We start from the raw sequence: 27,662 nt of genomic DNA on the forward strand, positions 1-27,662 counted from the left end.
CAGGACACAGGCACGACCGTCTCATGGCCTGCACCCACACCCTCACCTCCGCTGTCCTCGGCCCCATCCAGCAATGTCTCGCACCGCACAGTCCAGCCGTCGCTAGCGCAACTGTTGGAGCGCAAGCGCAAGTACGCCGCCACGCACCCGCACGCTCAATCGTTAACCGTCCACATAGCCAAATTTATCAGCCTTGAGATGCTGCCGTATAGGGTTGTGGAAACGGAGTCCTTCAAAGCTATGATGGCGGCGGCGGCCCCGCGCTACTTAGTTCCCAGTCGCCACTACTTTTCCCGATGTGCCGTCCCAGCCCTGCACGACCACATCTCCCGCAACATTGTACGCGCCCTCACCAATGCGGTTAGTGGCAAGGTCCACTTAACTATGGACACGTGGACAAGCACAGGCGGGCAGGGCCACTACATCTCCCTGACTGCACATTGGGTGAATTTAGTGGAGGCTGGGACAGAGTCAGAGCCTGGGACCGCTCACGTCCTACCCACCCCCAGAATTGCGGGCCCCAGCTCGGTGGTGGTATGTTCGGCGGTGTATGCTTCTTCCACTAAAGCACCCTCCTCCTCCTCCTCCTCAACCTCTGTCTCGCAATCTAGATGTGTCAGCAGCAGCAGGACGTCGCCAGCAGTCGGTGTCGCGCGGCGTGGCAGCACAGCGGTGGGCAAGCGTCAGCAGGCCGTGCTGAAACTACTCAGCTTAGGAGATAGGAGGCACACGGCCCACGAACTGCTGCAGGGTCTGACAGAGCAGACGGACCGTTGGCTTGCGCCGCTGAGCCTCCAACCGGGCATGGTCGTGTGTGACAACGGGCGTAACCTGGTGGCGGCTCTGCAGCTCGGCAGCCTCACGCACGTGCCATGCCTGGCCCACGTCTTTAATTTGGTGGTTCAGCGCTTTCTGAAAAGCTACCCACGCTTGTCAGACCTGCTCGTAAAGGTGCGCCGGCTCTGCGCACATTTCCGCAAGTCCCACACGGACGCTGCCACCCTGCGCACCCTGCAACATCACTTTAATCTGCCAGTGCACCGACTGCTGTGCGACGTGCCCACACGGTGGAACTCTACGCTCCACATGTTGGCTAGGCTCTATGAGCAGCGTAGAGCTATAGTGGAATACCAACTCCAACATGGGCGGCGCAGTGGGAGTCAGCCTCCTCAATTCTTTTCAGAAGAGTGGGCCTGGTTGGCAGACATCTGCCAGGTCCTTCGAAACTTTGATCAGTCTACCCAGGTGGTGAGCGGCGATGCTGCAATCATTAGCGTCACCATTCCTCTGCTATGCATCTTGAGAACTTCCCTGTAAAGCATAAAGGCAGCCGCTTTGCGCTTGGAAACAGAGCCGGGGGAAGACAGTATGTCGCTGGATAGTCAGAGCACCCTCCTGTCTATATCTCAGCGCATTCAGGAGGAGGAGGAGGAGCATGAGGAGGATGAGGAGGAGGGGGAAGAGACAGCTTGGCCCACTGCTGACGGTACCCATGCTGCTTGCCTGTCATCATTTCAGCGTGTATGGCCTGAGGAGGAGGAGAAGGAGGATCCTGAAAGTGATCTTCCTAGTGCGGACAGCCATGTGTTGCGTACAGGTACCCTGGCACACATGGCTGACTTCATGTTAGGATGCCTTTCTCGTGACCCTCGCATTCAACGCATTCTGGCCACTACGGATTACTGGGTGTACACACTGCTCGACCCACGCTATAAGGAGAACCTTCCCAGTCTTATACCCGAAGAGGAAAGGGGTTCGAGAGTGTTGCTATACCACAGGACCCTGGCGGACAAGCTGATGGTAAAATTCCCATCCGACAGCGGTAGTGGCAGAAGGCGCAGTTCCGAGGGCCAGGTAGCAGGGGAGGCACAGAGATCAGGCAGCATGTACAGCACAGGCAGGGGAACAGTCTTTAAGGGCCTGGCCAGCTTTATGGCTCCCCAGCAAGACTGTGTCACCGCTCCCCAGTCAAGGCTGAGTCGGCGGGAGCACTGTAAAAGGATGGTGAGGGAGTACGTAGCGGATCGCACGATCATCCTTGGTGACGCCTCTGCCCCCTACAACTACTGGGTGTCGAAGCTGGACACGTGGCCTGAACTAGCGCTGTATGCCCTGGAGGTGCTTGCTTGTCCTGCGGCTAGCGTCTTGTCGGAAAGCGTGTTTAGTGCGGCTGGGGGAATCATCACAGATAAGCGTACCCGCCTGTCAACCGACAGGCTAACACTCATGAAGATGAACAAAGCCTGGATTTCCCCAGACTTCTCTTCTCCACCAGCGGACAGCAGCGATATGTAAGCAATACGTAGGCTGCACCCGCGGATGGAAGCTACGTTCTCTCTCACCATCCAAAACGGGGACCTTTTTGCTTCATCAATCTGTGTCTAATATTCCTCCTCCTCCTCCTCCTCCTCCTGCTCCTCCTCCTGAAACCTCACGTAATCACGCTGAACGGGCAATTTTTCTTAGGGCCACAAGGCTCACTCATAATTTTTCTAAACAATTTTTATATGTTTCAATGCTCTTAAAAGCGTTGAAACTTTAACTTGAACCAATTTTTAGTTAAACTGGGCTGCCTCCAGGCCTAGTTACCACTTAAGCCACATTAACCAAAGCGATTAATGGGTTTCACCTGCCCTCTTGGTTGGCCATGGCCAATTTTTTTGATGTACATTAGTACTGTTGATTCAGCAATTTTTGTGGGCCCTCGCCTACAGTGTAATCAAATTAATTTTTAGCCCACCTGTATTACAGCTGACGTTACATCCGCTGTGTTGGGCAATGCAATGTGATATTTCTGTGTACCGCCGGTGGCTTCCTGGCACCCACCCATGCTGTGGGTCCACAGGGAATTATAAATGCATCTGTTTCCACTTGTAAAGAACCCCAGTCTGACTGGGGCATGCAGTGTGGGCCGAAGCCCACCTGCATTAAGCACGACATTACTACCTCAGCTGTGTTGGGCAATGCAATGGGATATTTTTATGTACCGCCGGTGGGTTCCAGGGAGCCACCCATGCTGTAGGTGCACACGGAGTTTAACCTACATCTGTCCACTTGTAAAGAACCCCAGTCTGACTGGGGCATGCAGTGTGGGCCGAAGCCCACCTGTATTAAGCACAACATTACTACCTCAGCTGTGTTGGGCAATGCAATGGGATATTTTTGTGTATCGCCGGTGGGTTCCAGGGAGCCACCCATGCTGTCGGTCGACAGGGACTTCACAATAGGGAGTTGTACCTGCCTGTGTCTATGAATTAAAAAGCCCGGTCTGACTGGGGCATGCAGAGACACCTTGACAGAATGAATAGTGTGTGGCACATAGGTTCCCCATTGCTATGCCCACGTGTGCAGCTCCTGATGGCGGTGGCACAGGATTCTATTTCTCATTGCTTCTGTACAGCATTGTGGGCTATTGCCCCGCCCCTTTTAAAGAGGGTCGCTGCCTAGCCGTGCCAACCCTCTGCAGTGTGTGCCTGCGGTTCCTCCTCATGGCAGACGCACTTCTAAATAGACATGAGGGTGGTGTGGCATGAGGGCAGCTGAAGGCTGCGCAGGGACACTTTGGTGTGCGCTGTGGGGGGGGCGATTGGTCAGCATGTAACCCAGGAGAAGTGGCAGCGGAGTGTCATGCAGGCAGTGATTGTGCTTTGTTGGAGGTAGTGTGGTGCTTAGCAAAGGTATGCCATGCTAATGAGGGCTTTTCAGAAGTAAAAGTTTTTGGGAGGGGGGGGGAGGCCCACTCTTGCCGCTATTGTGGCTTAATAGTGGGACCTGTGAACTTGAGATGCAGCCCAACATGTAGCCCCTCGCCTGCCCTATCCGTTGCTGTGTCTTTCCCATCACTTTCTTGAATTGCCCAGATTTTCACACAAGGAAACCTTAGCGAGCATCGGCGAAATACAAAAATGCTCGGGTCGCCCATTGACTTCAATGGGGTTCGTTACTCGAAACGAACCCTCGAGCATCGCGATCATTTCGTCCCGAGTAACGAGCACCCGAGCATTTTGGTGCTCGCTCATCTCTAGTAGTTAGAATATTGTTGCAGCCATCTTGGATGGCTGAAAACGGGCCAAGAACTGGTGGATTGGGAGGGGATTTCAGCAGAGAAGAAGGGGAAGGGGGAAGGGACTTGTTATTTGTATAGCATCAACTTTACTTTATAGTGCTTTCAGGTAACCCCCCAGCTGGGTACTCATTTTACTGACCTCGGAAGGATGAGTCAGCCTTGAGACGGCTACTTGAAGGTCTTATACCCCTTTCACCTTCTGTTCCAGGACAGAATTTTGTCCCAAAACCAGAGGGTCACTTTAATTTGGTAAATATGGCTCATTTCATTCATGCAACGGGCATCTTGTAAAGAAATGTACTGACTATGGATATTTCTTCCTCTACGGTGCTTTTGTGCAGGACACCGACTTTTGCGGGAGGACTCTTCTCAATTTCCAAGGAATATTTTAAGCACATTGGAAGTTACGATGAAGAAATGGAGATATGGGGTGGTGAAAATATAGAAATGTCTTTTCGAGTAAGTATATATATCCAGAGATGCCTTGTGTTTGTGGACTTTGCTGTAGACCTAATAATACTCACTCTTACTATTCACAGGTGTGGCAGTGTGGAGGGCAGCTGGAGATTCTGCCCTGCTCAGTTGTCGGCCATGTTTTCCGTCATAAGAGTCCTCATACCTTTCCTAAAGGTACGCAGGTTATCATCCGGAACCAGGTCCGTCTGGCCGAGGTGTGGATGGATGATTACAAAGAGATATTTTATCGCAGAAATCGGGAAGCTGCAAACATTGTCCAACAGGTAGATGAGTCCAACTTCTCACTCTATACACACAACAAGAAATCCCATAAGTTCTTTATATATATATATATATATATATAGCTCTATTGATCGATCGATAGATAGATGGATGCTAGAAAGTCTATTGGTCTCTAGGTGTACAAATTACAGGTAGACTGGGAATATTTTGCCCCCCATGTTCACCTCGTTGTAATTTGTCTATTTATATGGTCTCATTGGACAAATTTAATTATTTTTTTAAAGTACTTGGCCATTTCACTTTTTGAAGCGACTTTTGGCCAAATTATAGAGTGGCGATTTATCAATAAATTATTTGTGCTGTCAGTTCATTTTTGGCCCATTGAGCTAAGAGCCTTACAATGGGTAACTATTGGTACTACTATGTATACATTCAACAAGCTCTTTAAGGCTTGCTGATGGGTCCATTTTTCAGGAAAAGCTCTTGACATATCATATGTTCACCTGTATATGGACTGTAGTAATTCAAGGGTGCCCACCATTATAACATCATTAAAATACCTTTCAACCAGTTAACATGTGAGGGATTGCACTAAATAGTCTTATGGCTAGCAACAAAACTGGTGAGAAGTTTGCAAGAGAGTGAACAGGGTGGTGATTGAAAATGAGCACTTCACTCTTTGCCAACTGGCTATTAGAGACTAACATACATTTTGCATGTCTATATCCACTTTTGCAAAAACTGATGGGCTCCTGCTGAAGGCCACAATATACTGAAGGAGGGGGTCCATTGGTGGCCTGCTGTTTCACACAGGATGGCCAGCAGCTCCTACATACACTCCCGGCTTGTGTGAAATCACTGACCACTAATGGTCATTTTTTCTGAGGAGTTTGCATTATCTGCACACAATAATAATACATCCAGCTGTTTGATGAAGGGGTTTGCATACCGTGAAATGTGTAACCAGCTGGTTATTAATAAAATGCATTTCTAATATATCGATTTCATCAATTCTCATCTGTCCATACTGGACATTAACCAACAGGTTGTGCCAGAGCCTAGATCTCTCTCATCATCTCTCATCTGATTTAGGTACGCTATTATGACCCATGGTAAGCCAATGTACTGGGTCAACAGCAGCTAACTATTTTGATTAGTTGTATACGTGGGATGTTAGTGCCCACATTCTTGCCTTGGGCTCCATAAACCTTAGGCGCTCTGCCCTTCTGCTGCTTCCACAGCAAGCAGACAGCGCTATTCCCACTGCAATGGCCTAGCTTGATATTACAGGCCATTGACCTCAATGAGAACTTTGTAATACCAAGCCAGGCCACTGCAGTGGAAATAGAGCTGTCTGCTTCCTGCAGAACTCAACTTGGTGTACAAATGCACTGGCCTGGTGAACAGCTGCTTGGCAGGGTTTTTAGGTGGCAGACCCCCAATGATCTACCATTGGTGGTCCATCCCAAGGATAGGCAACCAATAGCTTACCACTGGAGCATTAGTTGCTATTTAGCAAATTGTTGATTAATGTAAGTGTTCTAACCCTTATCATTTACGGGGCTCATTTGAATCTACTGAACTTAGTTTTAGCAAGTTGGCTCACGACTCAGACAGTGGTTTAGTCTTTGTAAATGTACCCAATGGGTGTTGTAAAAGCACTAAAGCTGCAAAGATCAGGATCTTCATGGATCATCTAGGTATAGGTATTTAATGTTTTGTAGATGTCTTCATCGGACAGGTTTCACAATGAGCTGTTCTGTTCTTCAACATTATGGATTGGAAATGTCAAATTTTATCTTTTTATAGAAATCCTATGGAGATTTATCAAAGAGATACAGTTTACGACAAAACCTTCAGTGCAAGAACTTTACGTGGTATCTGAATAATATCTATCCTGAAATGTATGTGCCAGAAGTAAACCCGCTCATCTATGGAGATGTAAGTTCTAGATCACAAATGTTTTTCTGGTAATCAAGCCCAATTGCGATAATAATTAGTTTAGTTTAGAGCAAGAAGATGCAGGAAGAAAGCATTGCCTTGTAGTGTGCAGGTCTGTCCTAGCTCTACAGTCATCATTAAAATCAATGTGACATATTTATTGCAGACCCTAAATATGTATGTATAGATAGATTGAGATATCTATGAGTAGTTACTATCTGCTACTTTTAAAGAGAACCTCTTATTATGTTTGAGTCCCATAAACTATGTTATGGAACTCAAAGGTAAGGGATAGGTTCCCTTTTAAAATATTGAGCATTTATTGTTTACATATTACCATATACCATCCAAAGCGGAAGTCCCTATTATAGAGTTTATAGAGTATGTATAACTTTTTAACCATTTTTTTAAAATTGCTCCAATGCATCCAAAATATTCAAGAAAATGATTCAGTACTCTGAATGAGCCAATCTAAAATACACATCTTCGTCTTTTTCAACCATTCTTTAGTTGATTCACTTGTCTGCTTTGGTACATTGTCTTCTTGCATCACCCAACGACTCTTCAGTTTGAGACCCTTCCACCATGCTTCACCGTTCGGATGAGAGTTTTGTTCTGGCGGGCATTTATTCTCAATGTAATTATATACAGGAGATACTCAGGTTACACCAGCATGTTCTCTATCACTATATACAGGGAGATGTATAACTTATACCGGCTGTGCATATACAGGAGATCCCCATGTTATACCAGCATGTTCTCTATCACTATATACAGGGAGATGTATAACTTATACCAGCTGTGCATATACAGGAGATACCCAGGTTATACCAGCATGCTCCATTTCACTAATGTATAGGTTATTCATTTCCCCTTATATAGTGATATTGACCATGCTGGTATAAAAAATCTGTACATATATTATATATATAATCTGTAGATATATAATTGAATATGTACAGCTGGTAGCATTTATACATCTTGTTTATAGCAAAATGGAGCATGCTGGTATAACCTGGGTAGCACTTGTATATAATTATATATGTATAGCTGGTATAAGTTATACATATCCCCTTATGTAGTGATTTTGACCATGCTGGTATAACCTAGGTATCTTCTGTATATAATTCTGTATGTACAGTTGGTATAGGTTATACATCTCTTCCATATAGTGAAACGGAGTATGCTGGTATAACCTGGGTATTTCCTTTATATAATTTTATATCTGCAGCTGGTATAGGTTATACATATATATATATATATATATATATATATATATATATATATATATATATATATATATAGTGGTCAATATCACTGTATAAGGGGAGATATATAACCTATACCAGCTGTACATATAGAGTCGGGTGCTTGGGGGGGAGGGCTTTCTCGCATGTACTGGTCTCCCTTGACTTAAGGGCTGGGTTGCAGTTGTGACCCCTATTGATACGCCACTGGTTGATTGTTTTTACACTGAACGATATCGTTCAAATTTGAACAATCCAGCAATTTTTTGTATCATAATCGTTCCATGTAAACACATCTTTACACGTCTTCTCAGGTCATCTGAAAGTTGTTTGCCTCAAGGCATAGTTTCTTCAGGAGAACATATTTGTCAGTAACCAGGCTCTGTGTGACTTTATTTAACAAGTAAAGCATCTGTGAAACCCGCACTTCCAGTCTCATCTCTTTAATTGAAACACTTTTTTTTACCAATGAACTTTTGGAAGCAAATCACAGAAAAGGGACATATCAATTCAAAAATCCTTGCCAGTAGCCATACTCTCTGATGATATACTGATACAAAATACCAGGGCAGGTGTAGAACCTCATCCTTCAGTATGCAGACAGCCAAATTGCTATATGGGAAGAGCATTGCACATTTGCAGTATACTGATGAACAGCCACTCACTCCTACCACACATGGAGGGGGGGGCTGCCTAGTTTCATATTTACATAGAAATGACGCATCCATAAGTTGAGGCCAAACGATACGTTTAGTGCACCATGCAGGCCGCAAGCTATTAGTGACACCACATACAATTCAGCCCAGCTCTGTATTTCAAAAATGAACCACAATGGCACAAAAATGAATCCTGGGCTCCACAAGCATTTAAAGGCAGACTTCTTACTACAAAAATAATGATAAATACGAGATATTAGTTAGTATTTTGTCCAGAATACACAAGCTCACCCCCCCCCCCCCCTCCCCGTGCAATGCCCCCCCGCACCATAAAGCAATTTGGCTGTCTGCCCTCTGAGGGATGTGGTGTCTATACCTGTCCTGGTATTTTGCATCAGTATATCAGTGAGTATTGCCGCTGGCCGTGATTTTTCGTTTAGCTCTTGCAGAATTTATTAACCCGGAAGTTCACTAACTCTTTATTCCTGGACTGTTCCCTCAATGTGCTCAGACATGAATGATGCAACAGTCTGTGTCTTATTAGATTGTGTTTAATTGTGACTTAGATAATCAGACTGCATTTTATTGGTAATGAATGCAAAAATCCAGTTAATTCCAAAAGATTCACTTACTTTTTCTTGCAACTGTACTCTTGATTAAGCAGCATCCTTGTGTTTTGTGTATACAGTCCCTATGCAAGCCTTTCTATCTCCATGGTTACAGGCTAGAAACATACCCCGTGCAGTTTGATCCCACAGCTACGCATTACTTTACCCATCTATCTTGGTTCCAAAAAGAAGAGGAACATGACTGTGGGATCTGACTACACGCTATCTATCTGCAGTCTGTAACCATGGAGACACATAGGCCTGTATCAAAGCTGTGGACACAATACAGTTCGAAATTCTTTTTTTCTGGACTCTTTGCACGAATAATTTCCAAAGTGCAGATATCCTTTAACCACTTACTGACGCCCCCATTACCTTTTTACGTCCTGCCTAACTGAGCTTTAATCCTAGAGGACGTAAAAACATGCATCCTCTTTGGATTAAAGCTCTGCAGGCTGTGGACATGACATCTCCATGCTGTCGGTGTCCGGAGATAGCCGACAACCTGAAGCTGTCATCCTGAACCTGCAGGGAGCCCCCCCGCCAATCGCAATAAAGTAAATAAAAAGTTAAAAAAGGAAAGTTTCAGATCCCATCATGGATCGCAACCATGAGGGGTGCTGAAACTACTCACGCAGGACCTCGGTGATCCCCGGCAATGTCCTGCTCCGGAACGCAAGGGAAAATTGGTGGCGCATGTGCAGAAGCCCGGATGGCCTGTGAGATTTTAAATTTCCTGGCTTCCGGCTACCAACAGGTAGCCAGGAGGCAGAAGATGTCACCGGGGACTGCTGTATGCGGTTCCCGGTCACATGGATAACAATGATCATGTAAAGTTAAAAAAAAGTTTAAAAAGTTAAAGTTTCATCTCCCTTCACAGATCATATCTGTGAGGGAGGATGAAATTACATACCCAAGGGCCCCAGATTTATTTGCGGAACTTACCCTGGCTTCTGCGCATGTGCCCCCCGCCAAAGTGGCGGACGCATGCGCAAAAGCTGCAGATTGCCCGGGTAATTTAAAATCTCCCTGCTCCTGACTACCAAACCTAGTCCGCGGTCAAGCAGTACGTGGTCCCCAGTCACATGGTTACTGCTATCCAAGGGATAACCGTGATAATGTAGAAGTAAAAAAGTTAAAATTTCACCTCCCGTCACGGATCCGATCAATGAGGAGAGGTGAAATTACTTGCCTAAGACCTCCTTCACACGAGCCTATTTGCATGGCAGAGTCAGCGGAGGACATCTGCCTCCAGACTCCGCAGCAAATACAGTCCATAGTATTCAATGGCAAAACGCCACTGCGATCTTCCAATTGCGATTTTCCGCTCGCGGAGAATAAATCACAGCATGCTACAATTTTGTGCAGGTTACGCACGGTAGGCTTCCATTGAAATCAATAGAAGCCGTCCGTCCCGCGGCACTTCCACAGTGAGCACTGCAAAAGTGTCAGGCCCGCCCCCCAGCGTCAGCGGCTAGTGCACATGCATGCCAGAGCGCACATCAGCAGCGTGTGCAAAAGCCGCCGGACAGGAACACTGGGGCCCCGGGTCGAACTCTGCTGCCGGAATCCCACATGCAGGGTCTGACTCGCCCGTGTGCAGGAGGCCTAAGTCCTCCAGCAAAGTCCCCAATGGGATCTTTATCCGTTGACCTTTTACCCAACTTTGTCGCATGCATACGTCTGCAAAACGGCAGACACAATCACAGAAGCTGGGGAGGGTCTTGGAAATTTAAAATCTCCTTGCTCCTGGCTGCTAAAGGTAGCGGAGAGTCTGGAGCAGTGACTGAAGGCCGCAGTGAGGGGTCTCAGGTCATGTGAACGCCATTATCCAACGGATAATGGCAATCACGTAAAAATTAAAAACAGTTAAACTTCAATGATCCTTTCTCTTTGGGTCCCTTTTTGCAGCCAGTCAGAAGATTAGGGCCAAAATGGTTATATTTCTGAAATCAGGACAAACAAGGATATCCATTTTGGGGCGCAAGTCTTCATTCATATGAGTGCTATACAAAAAGAACTTTTTTTTTAAATGTCAGGATTGCCAAAAAATGAAAATTGTAATTTTTTCCTTCTGCTTTGCTTAGATTCATTCAAAAACTGTGGGGTCAAAATACGCAGTACACCTGTAGATAAATACGTTAAGGGGTCTTGTTTTCAAAATGGGATCATTTGTGGGGATTCTCTGACATTTTGACCGCTCAAGGGCTCTACAAGTTGCTATGGGGTCTGAAGTTCCTTCAAGCAAAATGTCTGTTCTGAAACCCAATGGCAACTCCTTTCGGTTTGGGCCTCGTTGTGCATACGGACACAATATTAGGGCCATAATGGGTATGTCTCTGAAGACGGGACAAACAGCAGTATCCATTTTTGGGTGAAAAATGTGTGATGTACAAAAAGACCTGCTTCTAAAATGACATTTTTGCCAAAAAAATGAAAATCGTAATTTTTTCCTTCTGCTTTGGTTAGATTCATTCAAAAATTGTCGGGTCAAAATACACAGTACACCCTTAGATGAATTTCTTAAATTCATTCAGGGTCTAGTTTCCAAAATGGGGTCATTTGTGGGGGTTCTCTGTCGTTTTGGCCGCTCAAGGGCTCTACAAGTGTGCAATGGGGCCTAAAACACCTTTAAGCAAAATGTCCATTCTGAAAGCCACCGACTACTCCTTTCGGTTTGAACCCCGTTGTGCATACGGACATAATATTAGGGCTACAACAGGTATGTTTCTGAACACCGGACAAACAGGGGTATCTATTTTGGGGTGTAAATTCTCATTTTCCTGTACACTATAGAAAAAAATATATCTTTAAAATTTACATATTTGCAAACGGTGGGGTCAAAATAGGGGTGTTGTTTTTAAAATGAGGTCATTTGTGGGGGTATATATCATTCTCACATCTATAAGCCTTTGCAATCTTGGCTTGGTCCAGGAAAACAAAGTGTTCCTTAAAATGTTGATAAGTAATATTAAATTTGCGCGTCTCCTAAATGGTTAAAAAAAAACAAGCAAAGTTTTTCTAATGTGCGCCAGAATAAAGTGAACAGATGGAAATACATATATCTTGACAAAAATTTTGTACAGTATTTTTGCACATATTTGAGATTGCAGTTGAAAATGTGAGAAAGTAAAATTTTTTCCAAAATGTTCCCAATTTTGGCACTTTTAATAAATATTCACAAATTCTATCAGTCTATGTGGCCAATATGTGGCAAAAAAATAATATCAGGATCACTGGGATATGCAAAACATTTACGGAGTTATTCTATGTTAAAGTGACATTCATCAGATTTCCAAAATTTGGCTGTCACTAAGGCGCAAACAGGCTTCGTCACTAAGGGGTTAACGAGAGTTTGATGAACAATGAGCCATGGGGGGTCGATTTTGGCTTCGGCATAAAGAAAATCTTTTTTGAAATGTAGTTCAGGATTATGTTGGAACCACAGTTCCCAGCATACCGTGCTTATCCAGTGTTGTTGAGAAGGTTGTGATCAGACATTTAAAGGGGTGCTCCCTAAATGTAACTGCTATCTATGGGATAAGTGATAAATACCATACTTATTGAAAAAAATGACCAAATATGGGATTGACAAGGCAACTGTTAGGTGGATTCACAACTGGCTGACTGATCGTACTCAAAGAGTGGTTATAAATGGCTGCATATCCAAGTGGAAGAATGTATCAAGTAGGCTACCACAGGGCTCTGTCCTAGGCCCAGTGGTCTTCAACATTTTTATAAATGATCTGGAGAAGGGAATTGATGGGAAACTGATCAAATTTGCCGGCGTCACAAAGCTAGGAGGGATAGCTAACACCAGGGGGGGGGAGAGAGTATTCAAAAAGATCTAGCAAAGCTTGAAAAGTGGGCGGCGACTAACAGAATAGTATTTAACGAGGAGAAATGCAAAGTTCTACATCTGGGCAAGAAAAATGAAAAAAGCACATGCAGAATGGGAAGAATTGACCTAAGTAGCAGCACATGTGAAAAAGACTTGTGTATACTAATAGATCATAGACTGAACATGAGTCAACAATGCGATGCAGCAGCCAAAAAGGCAAACACAATTCTGGGATGTACTAAGAGAAGCATGGAGTCTGGACCACGTGAGGTAATTATCTGCCTCTATTCTTCCTTAGTCAGGCCTCATCTGGAATACTGTGTCCAGTTCTGGACACCCCAATATAAAAAAGACAGACAAACTGAAGCAAGTTCAGAGAAGAGCTACCAAGATGGTGAGCTGTCTGCAAATCATGTCCTATGAGGAACGGTTAAAGGATCTGGGAATGTTTAGCTTGCAAAAAAGAAGGCTGAGAGGAGACTTAATAGCTGTCTACAAATATCTGAAGGGCTGTCACAGTGCAGAGAGATCAGCCCTATTCTCATTTGCACAAGAAAAGACTAGAAGCAATAAGATGAAACTGAAAGGGAGGAGACACAAATTAGATATTAGAAAAAACTTTCTGACAGCAAAGGTGATCAATAAGTGGAACAGGTTACCATGGGAGGTGGTGAGTTCTCCTTCAATGGAAGTGTTTAAACAAAGGCTGGACAAATATGTGTCTGGGATGACCTAGTGAATCCTGCACTAAGCAGGGGGTTGGACCAGAAGACCCTGGAGGTCCCTTCCAACTCTACCATTCTATAGTTCTATGAAATATCTGTTTGCTGGGTCCCATCCTCCGTTCCTCCACATTGCACAACCCATGTGAAAGGGAGTTTTAATGGAGTAGCTGAAGAGCATGTGTTCTGCATCTCCATTCAAAGTCTATGAGGCTGACAGACTGCCAATCACAATGCTTGCCTATATCTGTCAGTCCCATAGACTTTGAATGGAACTGTAGCGTGCATGCTCATCTGTCACTCCATTCAAACTCCTTCTTGTGAACTCCATTCTAGTGATCGTTGAAGGTGCAAGCCCTTTGATCCCCATCGATCAGACATTTATCACCTAGCGTTGCATGACAACAAATTTAATGCTATCTGGTGTAGAGGAGATGTGGTGGTACATTTTCTAACACCAGAATTCTTTTCTTTATACAGATACTGAACATCGGCAAACAGTGGTGTTTGGATACCGGAGGAGATACTAATCATGAAGACAAGCCCCTTATCCTTTATGCTTGCCATGGGCTTGGGGGGAACCAGGTAAAATGTCAATATTTATTTATTATTTTTTCCTTCTCCCTATGCAAATTTACTTCTGACCCTATATTATATATGGAGCCTATATGGACTGTTCACAAGTTTGGGGTAGGGAAATCTTACGGAATTGTCCCATGAACAACATTTATCACCTATTGTCAGGATAATTGATACATTTATGATCACTGGAGTCCGATAATTAAGACCAGTCATGACAATGGAGGTCCAGAGCCATCTGTTTGAATGAAGTGGCAGGTGACGGAGATAGATGAGTACAGCACTATAGCTTAAGGGGGTTGGCCACTGCTAGTAAAATCCTGCTACATAACTAATACATAAAGAATAAACTCACCAATATACAGGGGGTGGACAAAAATATGGAAACACCATACAAAATGCATTGGATTTTAATCATTAGCATTGAGCTGCCCTTTTAACCCCTGCTTAGCTGAGAGCTTTCCCAACAAATTTGTGTTTACCTCACCTCTTGCCCTGCTCTGGCTGGTTTTGGGAGCCAGAAGTTAACAACAGCTGAGTGTCTCAAACCCCCTGACCAATGGAACCTTGTTATTCGGGCAGATGTTCACTTTTCATATTACCTCCACTTAAAATCGGTCCCTACATGTCTTATTGAAATATAATTTATAATCCCGTGTAACTTAAGGCATGCATTTCGATGTTGCCGTATTTTTGTCCACCCCCTGTACATGCATTTTATGTGTCCTTTTAGAGCTGCTATTTCTGTGCACCTCCGTGGCACCTGTGCATGTTTTATCCATGAAATGTGTTAAAATGGAGTTCACAGGGTCATCGTGTGACTAACCCATCCATAGATAAGCATGTTCACAAGCATACACATGATGGCCTCCAACACTTCATTCTTCAAGGGAACCTGACATCAGGACTTCATTACTCAAGCTTTACTCACCCCCGAGTAGTTGCTGCCATAATTAGTTCAGACCAGTCACTTTCATTGCTGAACACCACCACATCCCGCCAAAGTAGTTCATAGATTTTTTCCAGCTTGGGTCAAACTTTGCTAAAAGTTCGATTTAGCATGAACCTGAACCGAGCTTATAGCTCAATTGTACCTGAAACAGGGTTCTACTGGTTCAGTTCACCCAACACTAGTCCTAATTCTTAGATTGTTATAAGGATTTTTATAGCTCCTAGACAGTGTTATACACCATTTTTAGGGGTCTTGGGGAACTTACGGTTCGGTTCACACTTATTCAGTCCGAATTGAACTTTTTGCAAAAGTTCAGCGGATCAGCGGAACTCAACTTTTCAAAAGTGTGCATGTGTTGGAATGAAGGATGTAGTGGGCTGGAGGGCATCAAATGAGCGCTGGTGAGCAAGCATATCTATGGGCGACGCAATCACATCATGCCCTTGTAGACTATATTTTTAACACATTCGATGGGCAATATGTGCAATTCTTTGCACTTATGGGGGTGCGCAAACATAATAGCTCAAAAAGAAGGCATAAAAGGTAATGCATGTATAGTCGTAAATTTATTCTTTCACTATCATATGTTCCAGTTATGTAGCGGGACTTCATTAAAATGGACCAACCCCTTTAAGGCATATTCTTCAGTTGTTTCGGTGTAGAGTGGAACCCTTGTACTGTATGTACTTGTGGCTATGGCGAAATGTCCAATATATCATCATAAAAACATACACATTGTACTCCCAGTATCACAGCTGACATTTTATAGTGTCTACGGCTAATAAACAGATCATCTAAGCTTGTACGAGGGAACAAGAGATACACTGCTGTCAGCTTGTATAACCCCGGGGTAGTCTCTGATAACTTGCATAGCTGCTAAGGTGCCGCACTCCAGGCTTTCTGGATGAGCCTTTGGCTGCTCAGCGTGGGTCTTGGAATGAAAATTATAAGGTATCAGTTGTCTTCACATTCCTAAACCTTTAAGCAATCAGCTGGGGCGAAGGAGTCTTTGAATAAGTCTTCAGTTAAGTACAGATGAAGCTTAATAAAGTCTGGCATACTTTATACGGCAGAGTGTGTTATGTAGCAGAACTCAAGATACCGAATCATCATGTACTATCTGGGGTTTTACATAGGACTCTAAATAAAGTGATTAGCCCATTATTAGCTGAGATATTCCTCGTTAATAACAGTGCCGCCCAGAGGTACATGAGTGTTATTCCCACCAACACTGTGCAAGCGCCATTTTCATTTATTGTTAATTTTTTAGGAGGTGGGATTTCTTTTTAGCTACATGAAAACCATCAAAAAAGTGACAGATCTTTCTATTTTCTCATTTTAAGGCCTCGTTCACACGAGCGCTGTTTTCGCGCATTAGAGGCGAGTGAAAAGAGAGCTTCTATAAAAGCCAATGGTTTCCTACATAGAAGCATTCAGATGAAGGAATGTAGACGCGCTAAATACTTCAACCAATCAAAGATAGGACATGCGACTGCAAAGCTCGCATCTAGCCCCACCCACTCTCTTTGCACTATGGGGATATCCCTCGGGGATCCCCACAGCATGGAAAGAGAGAGTGGGGCTATGGGTTAATCTCCCATAGCAAGGAGAGAGAGCGAGGCTATGGGGGGATTAACCCATAGCAGGGAGAGACAGAGTGAGGCTATGGGTTAATCCCCTGTAGCTCTGTGCTCTCTCTCTCTCCATGCTATGGGGAAATCCTGAAGCCCTGCAAGGCTTCATCTCTCTCTTCTCCTAGAGTAGCTGTGCTTCAGTGAGCAGCTGCCTGTTCATGCAATTTTTATCACAGTGTAGGCTTGATTTTTTTCACGTACCTATAATGTGCTAAAACTACGCTCATGTGAAAGAGGCCTAATGTCTATTGTAGGGATGACACACCTGGTATGGAACTTTCTGCCAGGCGTTCCGTGCAGAAACCAGCTGGATGCAGGAGACAATCTTCTGCATCCTCCACTGGCAGTGCAAGCGATCATGTTGCAGTGTAAATGACACAACGATGATCGCTCAAAAGTCGCTTGAGCGTCATTTTTTCAGCAATTATCGTTGTGTCTAAATGGGCCTTAACCCAAAATATTCAAAAGCTGCTGTAAGGTAATGAAGATGTCTTATGAAGAAACTTGATAATATAGAGTAATGTAGAAGAATTTGCCCCACTCACCACTTCCATAAATACCACTTTAATCATGTGGCTTGAACGATCAGCATGGTAGACTCAGATTTGACACACAGGTCACAGCCATCTCCTGCTATGCACACTTTATTCTGACCCTATTCTTGATCATATATACGGACTATGTAGCCAATCAGATTTGAAGGTGTTTCCTTAGGGGGAGGGTTTACACAGGGCAACTTTCATTTGAATAGTTGCTTGAAATAGTCACTAAGGGTGGCTTCACACGAGCGTGTTTTTGTGCATGCATACACGCGCACAAAAACACGCTTCTATTAGAACCAATGCATTCCCTATGTTGTGTGTTCACATGTCCGCGTTTTACAGGTGCGTGCCTGCAAAGATAGGACATGCGTGCACCATAGGGAATGCACGCATTGTCTTCAATGGAGCCACGGCTGCTGCCGGCGGCTCCGTTAAAGACAATGGTCTGCCGGCACCCTGGAATTGATATTCAGGGAAGAGCTTATATGTAAAAAAAACTGAATTTTAGTGTAGAAAATAAATAAATAAATAAAAATACTTACCTGTCCGCCGCTGCTGTGTCCCCACGGGGATGAAGAACACATCTGCCGCATGCGATAGATGTTTCCTTCATCCTCTCGAGGAAAAAGAATTCCCTGCTGCACCTGCCACATCTGTGACAGATGCAGCAAAGGAATTCTTCATCCCTGTATGGAATAAAGAATTCCCTACCACAGCTGTCACATATGGCAGCTGCGGTAGGGGGACCAGCTGCCGGCATCCTGTAATTGTTTTTCAGGGAAGGGCTTTAAATATAAGCTCTTTCCTGAAAAACAAGAAAAAATGGTGATAAAAAAAATACTCACCTTCCTTCAGCTGCCGGGGCTCAGCCGCGTCCACCTGGCTCTTCTTCTGCACTGCTCTGAGGAGTATTCAGCAGGCGGGGATTTTAAATTCCCGCCTGCTGAATGGGCTGCCTCTAACTGGCTGAGCACGTGAACAATCAGAGGCAGCTCTCAGCTATTGAATGACAGCTGAGAGCTGCCTCTGATTGGTCCCTGCACTCAGCCAATCACAGGCAGCACTCACCCATTCATGGAGCAGCCGCGGCTCCATTGAAGGCAATGCACAGACCTTCATACACACGTGTTTTTGCACGTACATAGGTGCGCACTTATGTACGCACAAAAACACACTCGTGTTAAACCACTCTAAAGCATACAGGTGACCAGGAGCGTAACTCTAGAGGATGCAGGGGATGTGGTTGCACCCGGGCCCAGGAGCCTTGGGGGGCCCATAAGGCCTCTCTTCTCCATATAGGAAGCCCAGTACTATGAATAAAGCATTATAGTTGGGGGCCCCGTTCCAGGTTTTGCATTAGGGCCCAGGAGCTTCAAGTTACGCCTCTGCAGGTGACTGCTGTTTCTTGGCATTTACAGGGAGTAATTTTTGTTAAATTTTGCAATTAGTGACTGCATTAACATGGACTGAAATTTAGTTTGGTGACTACTTAGGGAGCATTAAGTTCTTTGTCAGGTATGAGTTTGAAATTATAACCCCTCCCCAATGCACACTTATTGGTTGTTGAGTCCTCAGAATGTACATGAATACATGCAAGCAGTCTTAGAGTGAATGCTCACACACCGCAGCACCGAGTGTTCTGTTGAAGGGCAAACCAGTGAGAGTCCATAGCATTGAGTGTTTTTCGAAGATCCGCAAGGATTCTTCAGTTGAGGATCACTTGCATGTATTTATGTGTCTTCAGAAACCAATGAGCGTTAAGTGGGACGGCAAAATGTTCCAAATAAAAAAAAAACGGGCAAGAGCCAATCAGCATTCAGAGGGAGAGGTATGCTGAACAAGTGCCCAACTCCCTACAAAGTTATTAGCTGTGCGTTGAAGGATAATGATTACCTGTTTATGCCAGATGATAATTAATCAACCAGTGACTTTTTTAGGTAAGCTGAAAGGAAGTGACTAGTAAATAAATACTAACTCGTCACCCAGTTGTTGGCTGCGTTCACACAGAACAACTGTTGCTTATATTCGGTCTATCGAGTTCCTGTTCAGATGACCGTTGTCTTGTGTAACCATATCTATGCTGCACTATCTGTATAGTTACAGTCCCTTAGGGCAGTGGCAGGTCTCTTTTATGTTTTTAGGTGCAATGTTTTTATACTATTAGCATTCATCTCCTGCAGTGATAGGACAGAAAGTAGTCCTCTTAATACCGTGCTTCACTGTGTAGTCCAATACATTCATGAGCTCCAGCAGAGCGTTAAAGGGGTTTAAAGCTCTTTTCCGAGCTTACCTATCCTCTGGATATATCATCAGTAGTTAATGGACAGGGTATGCCGCTCAGGACCCCCATCCATCAGCTGATTGTCCGGCCCTCTGTCCAGTGCAGTGGGCCAGATGTTGTCATCAGCAGTCAGCACAGAAAGTGCAGGCATCGGCTTCATTCCTATTGAAATAAATGGAAGAGCCATGCTGCTCCTCCACTTCCTGCTCCTCTTCTGGTCAGGACGTCACATACAGTAAGTGGAGGAGCAGCATGACTCTCCCATTGACTTCAATAGAAGTGAAGCCAATGCTCGCACTTCTTTCCCTGTCCGCTAATGACAAAGTCCAACCCACTTTCCTGGAGAGTGGGCCAAACGACCCTCTGATAAATGGGGTTCAGAGCAATGGACCCCCATCCATCAAATACTGGTGAGGTCATCAGTGGAAAAGAGGGCAGACAACTCATTTAACAGTTAAAGTTCTATTTTGATAAGGACTCACTATAGCAGTCATGGTGGCTTAGCTGCCATAGAGCCACCGTACCTTTCCATTGCACTCTTTCTGACTTTGTGGCCGTATGAGGAGCACTAAAGGTTTACTACTGTCTATAATATTACTATCATTCATTTGATTTGAAGTTTACAATGTGAAGTTAAGTAAAGTTTCCCCGTATGTTCTTGGAGAATGCTCTCATTTACCTCAAGTGGGGAATGGGGCTGAGCTGCAGTATGAAACACATTGTGTGGGCAAGAGTGGCGCTGTTTGAGGGCGAAATAAAAAAGCAAACCTTTATTTTTAATTATTGGACCACTTCTTTAATATCTCTGTTGTGTTGATTAAGAAAGAAATATAATATTAATATTTATTTTTCTTTTGCTCTTTTAGTACTTTGAATATACCTTTAACCATGAAATTCGACATAATGTCCAAAAGGAACTCTGTCTAAGAGGTGGAAAGGGGCAGGTTCTCCTTAATAAATGTAATTACAGAGGCCAAGGCACAAGTGCTCTACCTGAGGAAAAATGGGAACTTCGGAAGGTAGGATTGGACTTGAGAAACTCTGGTCTGGAGTAGTGGCAAGATTAAAGGGGTTGTACAAGAATTAAGTTTGATCATCTATCCATCGGTTAGGTGATGAAAGTCTGATTGGTGAGGGGCTCACTGTTAAAAACCCCCACCGATCCCTAGAATGGAGGTGGTGTCAAATTGAACGGAACAATGACCATGCATGCATGGCCGCCACTCCATTCTTTTCAATGGGGCTAACAGAAATAGCCAAGTTCTTGACTCTTTTATCTTCGGCAGTCCCATTGAAAAATTAATGGAGCAACACAGCACATGTATGACCATAGGTCTATTCAATCTCCTCCTTACTACAGGTGTACAGTAAGCCCTCAGTGAGGACTGAGGAAAACGGAGCCCCGTTCCTGGGATTGATCGGTAGGGGTCTAAGAGCTGAGCCCTCCACCAATAAGACTTTTATCACCTAACCTATGGATAGGTGATAAAAGTTAATTCTGGCACAACCACTTTAATACAAACATATAGATGTAGGAAAGTTTAGCTTGACTCTTAATACATTATGATGACTTTATTTGCAATTTCAATAGCTACACAATGTTTTTAATGGTGATAAGCCATTGAAAAAATATTGTTATGAACTTATTAAAGCTAACATTGCAGAAAGTTAACTTTGCTATATTTGTACCCAGTGGTTTATGGTAATAAATGGCTTAATTGCAATCTCCCTGTTGGCCTAGGATAGTGGAGGGTATGAAAACACTTCTCTCTGGTGTTCTAGGGTACTTAATAAAAATATATCATATTGTCTAGTGTGCCAAAAAGGCCAATGTTAATTCATGGGGGTTTTACTCCCATCAACAAGCATGGCTTAAGGGTCTGACAGAACTGATTTTCTTGGAGCAGGGCGAGTTTTAAAGCTGCATGGCCAGACGGCCTTGTTGCTTAAGAGGTGCAATGGTCAGAACTTATTTCTTCTCTCTCCGAGCTGCTAATCCTGTTTCATTTCACACAACTATAGAGTTTCATGGTTTTATGGCTGGATGTTAATGCCAATGTGATAAAGCTAAAGGTGTTATTTCTCTTGTCATCTCTTTCCAGGATCAGCTCCTCCTTAACGTTGCATATAATATGTGCCTGACTGGAAATGGCGTTAACCCAAGTCTTGTCGCATGTAACCCTTCAGACCCTTTTCAACAATGGATCTTCCGAAAAAGCCCTTAAGAAAACTAATGACACTTTCTTTTTTTAATACTGTGATAGAAAACTACACTGTACCTTTATATGCAGTCGCAGCTGACTTACGTTATTTTGAAAACGGCTAGGGCTGTTGTGTTACCATAGACAGAACACTCCGAACGTTGTGTCAACTGCAGATGCCAAAGAATGTTTCAGATCTTTATTTTTCATTGTGTGTTTACATGTTAGTTATTAATGGGTCAGGTGGGGTCTCTTAGTGTTTACAATGACTGCAAAAAGCACAAACTGGATCATATACTCTGAGACTAAGCACCATGGGCTGTGAAATGTATATGCACTTCTGGAAAAGGGGGAAAGGGAAAAACTCGCCTTAAAGGAAAACTCCACTTAAAAATTATATGTGGGTCATTACGTAGTGTTTATATGTGTTTCTTACCTGCGCGTTGTAAAGGCTTTGCATTTACTGCTACAGTATGGTTTCTAAAGTGTATCAGTGAGTGGCTGGCTCCTCTTTGGTACATTCTCCCATACTAGCAATTTATGAGATTCTACCCCTTTTTGATACTCTTCAATACCTACTAGGTGTCAAGTGGCAAGTACACAAATGCCACGAGGCATCTAATAAGGAAGTAATTAGTGATGAGCAGACTTTTGAAAAGTTTTGGTTTGCTCCGAATTAGTTCGAACTTAACAGGAAGCTCTGCAAAACTCCTAAAACTTGTGTATAACACTTTGTAAGAGCCATAAAGGCCCTGGGAGTTCTATACAGGGCTTCTATGGCTTATAAACAGTGTTATACACCAGTGTTCAGGACTAGTGTTGAGCGACTGAACAAGTAGAATCCGGTTTCTGGTACCACTGATGAGAAAGCTGTAAAAACTGCCACTTCTATAAATAAGTGTTTTATTTTTTTTACTTGTGTGTGAGATATTGCATTATTGTCAAGTGAAGTCCATATTTTTTTTTATTGTTCTTGTACGCAGTCTACATATACACTGAATGGCCACTTTATAAAAGGTGCCTTTCTAGTGGCTCGTTGGATCTCCTTTGGCCTTCAGAAATGTAGCAGTTTATTGCAGCATCCATCCACAGGTATCATAGGACCAAGAGTATGCCAAGAAGACATTCCTCAAACCATCACTGCACCTCTCCCAACCTGCATTGTTGACAAGGGACAGGAAGGGTTCAAAAATTCATGCAGCTTGCACCAAATCCTATCAGAATGGTACAACAGAAATCTGGATTCATCTGATCAGGTGATGTCTTTCCACTGCTCCGTGATCCAATCTTTGTGCTCTTTTGTTCTTTGGAGTCTCTCCTTTCTGTTTCCCTCAGACAGCGATGACACTAAAACTGGTTATCGACTGTTAAAGCCCATTCATGCTAAGAAACAATGAGTTGTCCATTCAGATGCGTTAGTTGGAGCACCAGTGTTGTATTCAGCTACAATTTGCTTGACTCTGCACAGCCTGCTTGTCAAAACAATCCCTAACATCCCCCTTTGACCAATTTTGGCAATGAGTTGTTTACATTGACAGGATTCCCTTTCGCTTGATGTTTTTCCTTGATCAAACCATCCCCTGTATATTCTTCATACTATTGCATGAGAAAACCCACAAGGTTAGCAGTACAATCCTGGCTCTGGCTAGCCTTGCACTAATGACCAGGCCTCGTTAGAAGTCACTCGCATCACTGGATTTTCCCATTTCAAAGTGGATTCACAGTGAAACTGATCCATGCAAAACTTGTACAGAACAACACAAGGGTGTGGGAAGGCCATACAATGCTGTCTGGGAACAAAGCTAGGCAGATGAGTGATGGAATAATCCCCCACAGCGCCACCTGTTGGAATTTACAGACCCTATGTGTCAATATCATGCAACATGACCAGCGATGTAAGCTAAACATAAATATTCAGATTTGGCTTATATTCCTAGTCGTGTTGCAACGCCTATTAAAATGGCAGATATTGACTCATTCCAATAGTTGACACTGTAGAGGATTATTCAATCACTTTTTTGCATACTATTGCTTAGAAATATCTATTTGGGGTTTTTTTTGTTTTTTTTTAAATGGACGTAACTGAGCTCTTCCTGTATTACAGAGTTGCCCATTCAGTTCCAATGTCTGGCCTATGACCAGATGAAACCTCCCCCTGAGACTTCTGGAATATTCTATTCTTCCAGTAAATTTGATTTCCTATCATTGCCTTCATACCAGGCCGGATAGCAAAATGAGAAGCACATCGTGCCGTAACAAAGTTTCTTTAAATATTTTTTTAGACCCTAAATGACATGAAAATATTTTGACAAGAACCCAATAGGAAAAAGTTTCCTGTTTCTTTAATGATTACGTGATGGCAGCATTTCTGGGTTTCTAAATGGCTGGTTATTGTATTATTGTAAGGTCATGATGACGCTGCTGGTAAAGGTTAGAGAGGTAATATCATTATCCGTGTTTTTTCTTACTATTAGACCTCTAAATCACTGTTCCAAAATAATTGGCATTGACATTTTATTTTTTTTTAGGATTGAAATTGCTTCCGATAAGATCATCCTGAGATTTATTTTGTTTGTGTCGATTTTCTGTATTTCTGTCATTTTTACATTTTGGTCATGCGTTCACTTTTTCAGCTGAGGCATTCTTTATGTTTTATAATTTGTACTCAAGACCCAATATTTTTTTTATTAGAAACTCCATATAGGCTCACAGGGGAGTGGCAGACCTTTCCCCCACATCACCGCTTTAGGCCGAATGCACACAGCCGGGTCGGATTCCACATGCGGGATGCGACCCTGTGCCCGGCCGGCGACCCCCATGTACCTGTCTGGATGGTTCTTTTCTGTGCTGAGGATGTGCCGGCCGGCACGCCGACACATCCGCAGTCAGAGGCATACATAGCAGAAAAGGGATTCCATAGCAAATATGAAAATGGAGTACTTCTCTTTGAGATGATTCATGCTACCACCCATGTTTCCTGGAACTAGCGCCCAACCTCCTTGTTGGAAAGGGTGGCAATAACTTTAGGCTATTTTTATTTCTTCTTCCTTGTCAAATAGGTTGCAGTGCCTTATTGAGCGGGAGAGAGTTTCTTCACACAACAGCCATATTGAAAACTTGGGCTGATAGGCCCTTATCCATGGCCTACAAGGGTGCCATCCATCGTATTCATGCCCTTGTATCCCGTTTCACACACACCAAGGTCTATGTAGCTGAACATTAGGGACTTGTTGCATAGAGTGTTCACATTGAAGAGTTCTCCTAGCTGTACATGTTCCTACCTGTAACATTGTACTAATCAGTATTTGTTTTGTCCCCTGAATGATTTAATGAGTGTCTCATCACCAACCTCGGACTCTACAGATTGGAGCTCTTGGGATTAGAATGCTGCTGCAAGTAGATGATTAGTGGACTCTATTCTTGCCAAAAATAGTCATTAAAAATTAGATTAGATTCTTTAAAAAGATTGGACCAAGTTTTTAACTTATCCCCTATCCACAAGATGAGGGATGAGTATCTAATCATTGGGGAACTGACTACTAGGACCCCTATCAATTATAAGAATGGATCTTCAGCTTCCTCCCTCCGTATGAATGGAGTGACGGTGGAGCATATGCAGTGCTGCCCCATTAATCTCTATGGTACTAACAACGATAGCCAAGTCTATACATGATTATCCCCATTCATGTGATCATTCACAACCCCACCAATCAGGCACTATCATCTATTTATGGGATAGAGGATAATTTTATACGTAGCACAACCCCTTGAAATCCCCAGATAGGGCAGCTATGTCACCCAGAACACCCTACTCATGTTTGCATTTAACCAATAATTATTTATACTTATGATATTAGACCTGCTGGTATAAGCTATCCTTAAAGAAGCTGTCCCACTTTTAGCTGTTTTACTGCAGGCAGCAAACAGCTCAGTACATTGCACAGTGGCCCAGGTTGGTACTGCAGGCTGAGTCGCATTGAAGTGAATGGGCTTGCAGTATCAACCGGGGCCACTGTGCAGGGTATAGCGCTGTCTACTTCCTGCAGCAGAAGTGGGACAACCCCTTTAAAGAAACAGTCCTGTTATGTGTTATGACATGACATTCGGGTCCAAAGGACACCAAAGAGATAATCCTTGAGTCATGTGCTTTCCCTTTCAGGTCCCGCACTTGACATAACACAGTGCATCAGATTTTCCTGAAGGGTTCCTTTAAACTGCAGGAATAATCTACTATTCAGTTCTATGAAATGTTACCAGTCTGTGGGTGAAACATGTAATTGTTTGCTTTTAGCTTTTATTATGTCTTTTCTATAGCTTTGTATGTTCGCTTTCCTAAATAATATATTTCAAAGGACCTTTCAGATGGGTTTGTGATCATTAATGGAAGAAAATTACCTTTCCCATCTGGTTCTACAAGTGTGATTAGTTTTATTTAATGTAACCGTGAATAATATTTAAGGGATGTAAAACAGCAATAATAAGGAAAGGTTTTATATGACTTTTGCTATAAATGTATATTTTTACATTTTTGAAGGATATATTAAAGGTCATATTGGCCGGCAAAAAAAAAAAAAAAAAATAGAAACAATTTTGCATGAAATTCTGTTGATTTTAGAATAAACTGATATTTTTGGTTTCAAGTATGTAATATATAATGGTGAAAATAAACCAAATTAGATTTACAATTGTCAACTTTTTGTTGTGTGGCTTTATGCGTAGGAAGTAGATTTGCGTGTGAGTAGATGAGGGGGTTGGGTGTATATAGACATTCTGGCAATGGAGGAATGTGTAGCTGGTTCCTGGAGGACCTCCTACTGGGGGTATTGTGGCTAGCACAGAAGGACACACAATGGTGGATACATTGTCAGGGGGATATTCTAGCCGGAATTGTATGGCATGGAGGCAGTGCGAGCTTCACATTAGTTGGCATTGTACGGCCGTGTTCACACGTGGGCAGATTTGCCACAGATTCAAAATCCGCAGCATTTACATATGTAGCAAAAAAGGAAATAAGACTTTCAAAATGTCATCCAGACTCTGCGGAAAACATCTGCACTAAATCAGGGCAGAAATTGCCCTGTGGTGCTGAATTTAAATATGCAGCACATCAATTTTAGTAGTGGGTTCGGTGATGAAAACTTGCGGATTCCTGCCATAGACTTCAATAGAGAGGCTGAAATCTGCACCAAAATCTTTAGCGAAATCAAAATAGTAGCTGCAGATTATCCATGCGGAAAATGCATAAATAATCAGCAGCAACAATAGCTGCACATTTTTAAAGCAGATTCTAAGCATGAAAACACCACAGAAAATCTGTGGCAAAACTACCCCATGTGAACATGGACTAAGACCCTCTTTACACTGACAGGTGATCGCTCAAACAATAGTTTAAAGGGGTTGTCCCGCGCCGAAACGTTTTTTTATTTTAATTCAATAGGCCCCCCGTTCGGCGCGAGACAAACCCAATGCATGTGTTAAAAAAAACAAACGTTTAGTACTTACCCGAATCCCCGCGCTGCGGCGACTTCTTCCTTACCTTAGCAAGATGGCCACCGGGATCTTCACCCACGATGCACCGCGGGTCTTCTCCCATGGTGCACCGTGGGCTCTGTGCGGTCCATTGCCGATTCCAGCCTCCTGATTGGCTGGAATCGGCACACGTGACAGGGGCGGAGCTACGTGATGACGCATAG

The 27,662-nt window shown here is 43.6% G+C and overlaps 1 protein-coding gene across 1 annotated transcript in view; it reads left to right on the top strand.

Annotated features, from left to right (window-relative positions):
* Window positions 1–26,661, top strand: part of GALNT3 (polypeptide N-acetylgalactosaminyltransferase 3) — a 69,027-nt gene extending 42,366 nt beyond the window's left edge. The window contains exons 6-11 of the mRNA XM_066575924.1: window positions 4,408–4,525; window positions 4,606–4,806; window positions 6,575–6,706; window positions 14,261–14,365; window positions 20,635–20,787; window positions 21,871–26,661. Of these exons, the coding sequence (XP_066432021.1) occupies window positions 4,408–4,525; window positions 4,606–4,806; window positions 6,575–6,706; window positions 14,261–14,365; window positions 20,635–20,787; window positions 21,871–21,993 (832 nt within the window). The 3' untranslated portion in view covers window positions 21,994–26,661. The remainder of the gene's footprint in view (window positions 1–4,407; window positions 4,526–4,605; window positions 4,807–6,574; window positions 6,707–14,260; window positions 14,366–20,634; window positions 20,788–21,870) is intronic.
* Window positions 26,662–27,662: the final 1,001 nt, after the last annotated feature.

Source organism: Eleutherodactylus coqui, chromosome 8, assembly GCF_035609145.1.
Source record: "Eleutherodactylus coqui strain aEleCoq1 chromosome 8, aEleCoq1.hap1, whole genome shotgun sequence".
NCBI classification, from domain to species: Eukaryota; Metazoa; Chordata; class Amphibia; order Anura; family Eleutherodactylidae; genus Eleutherodactylus; species Eleutherodactylus coqui.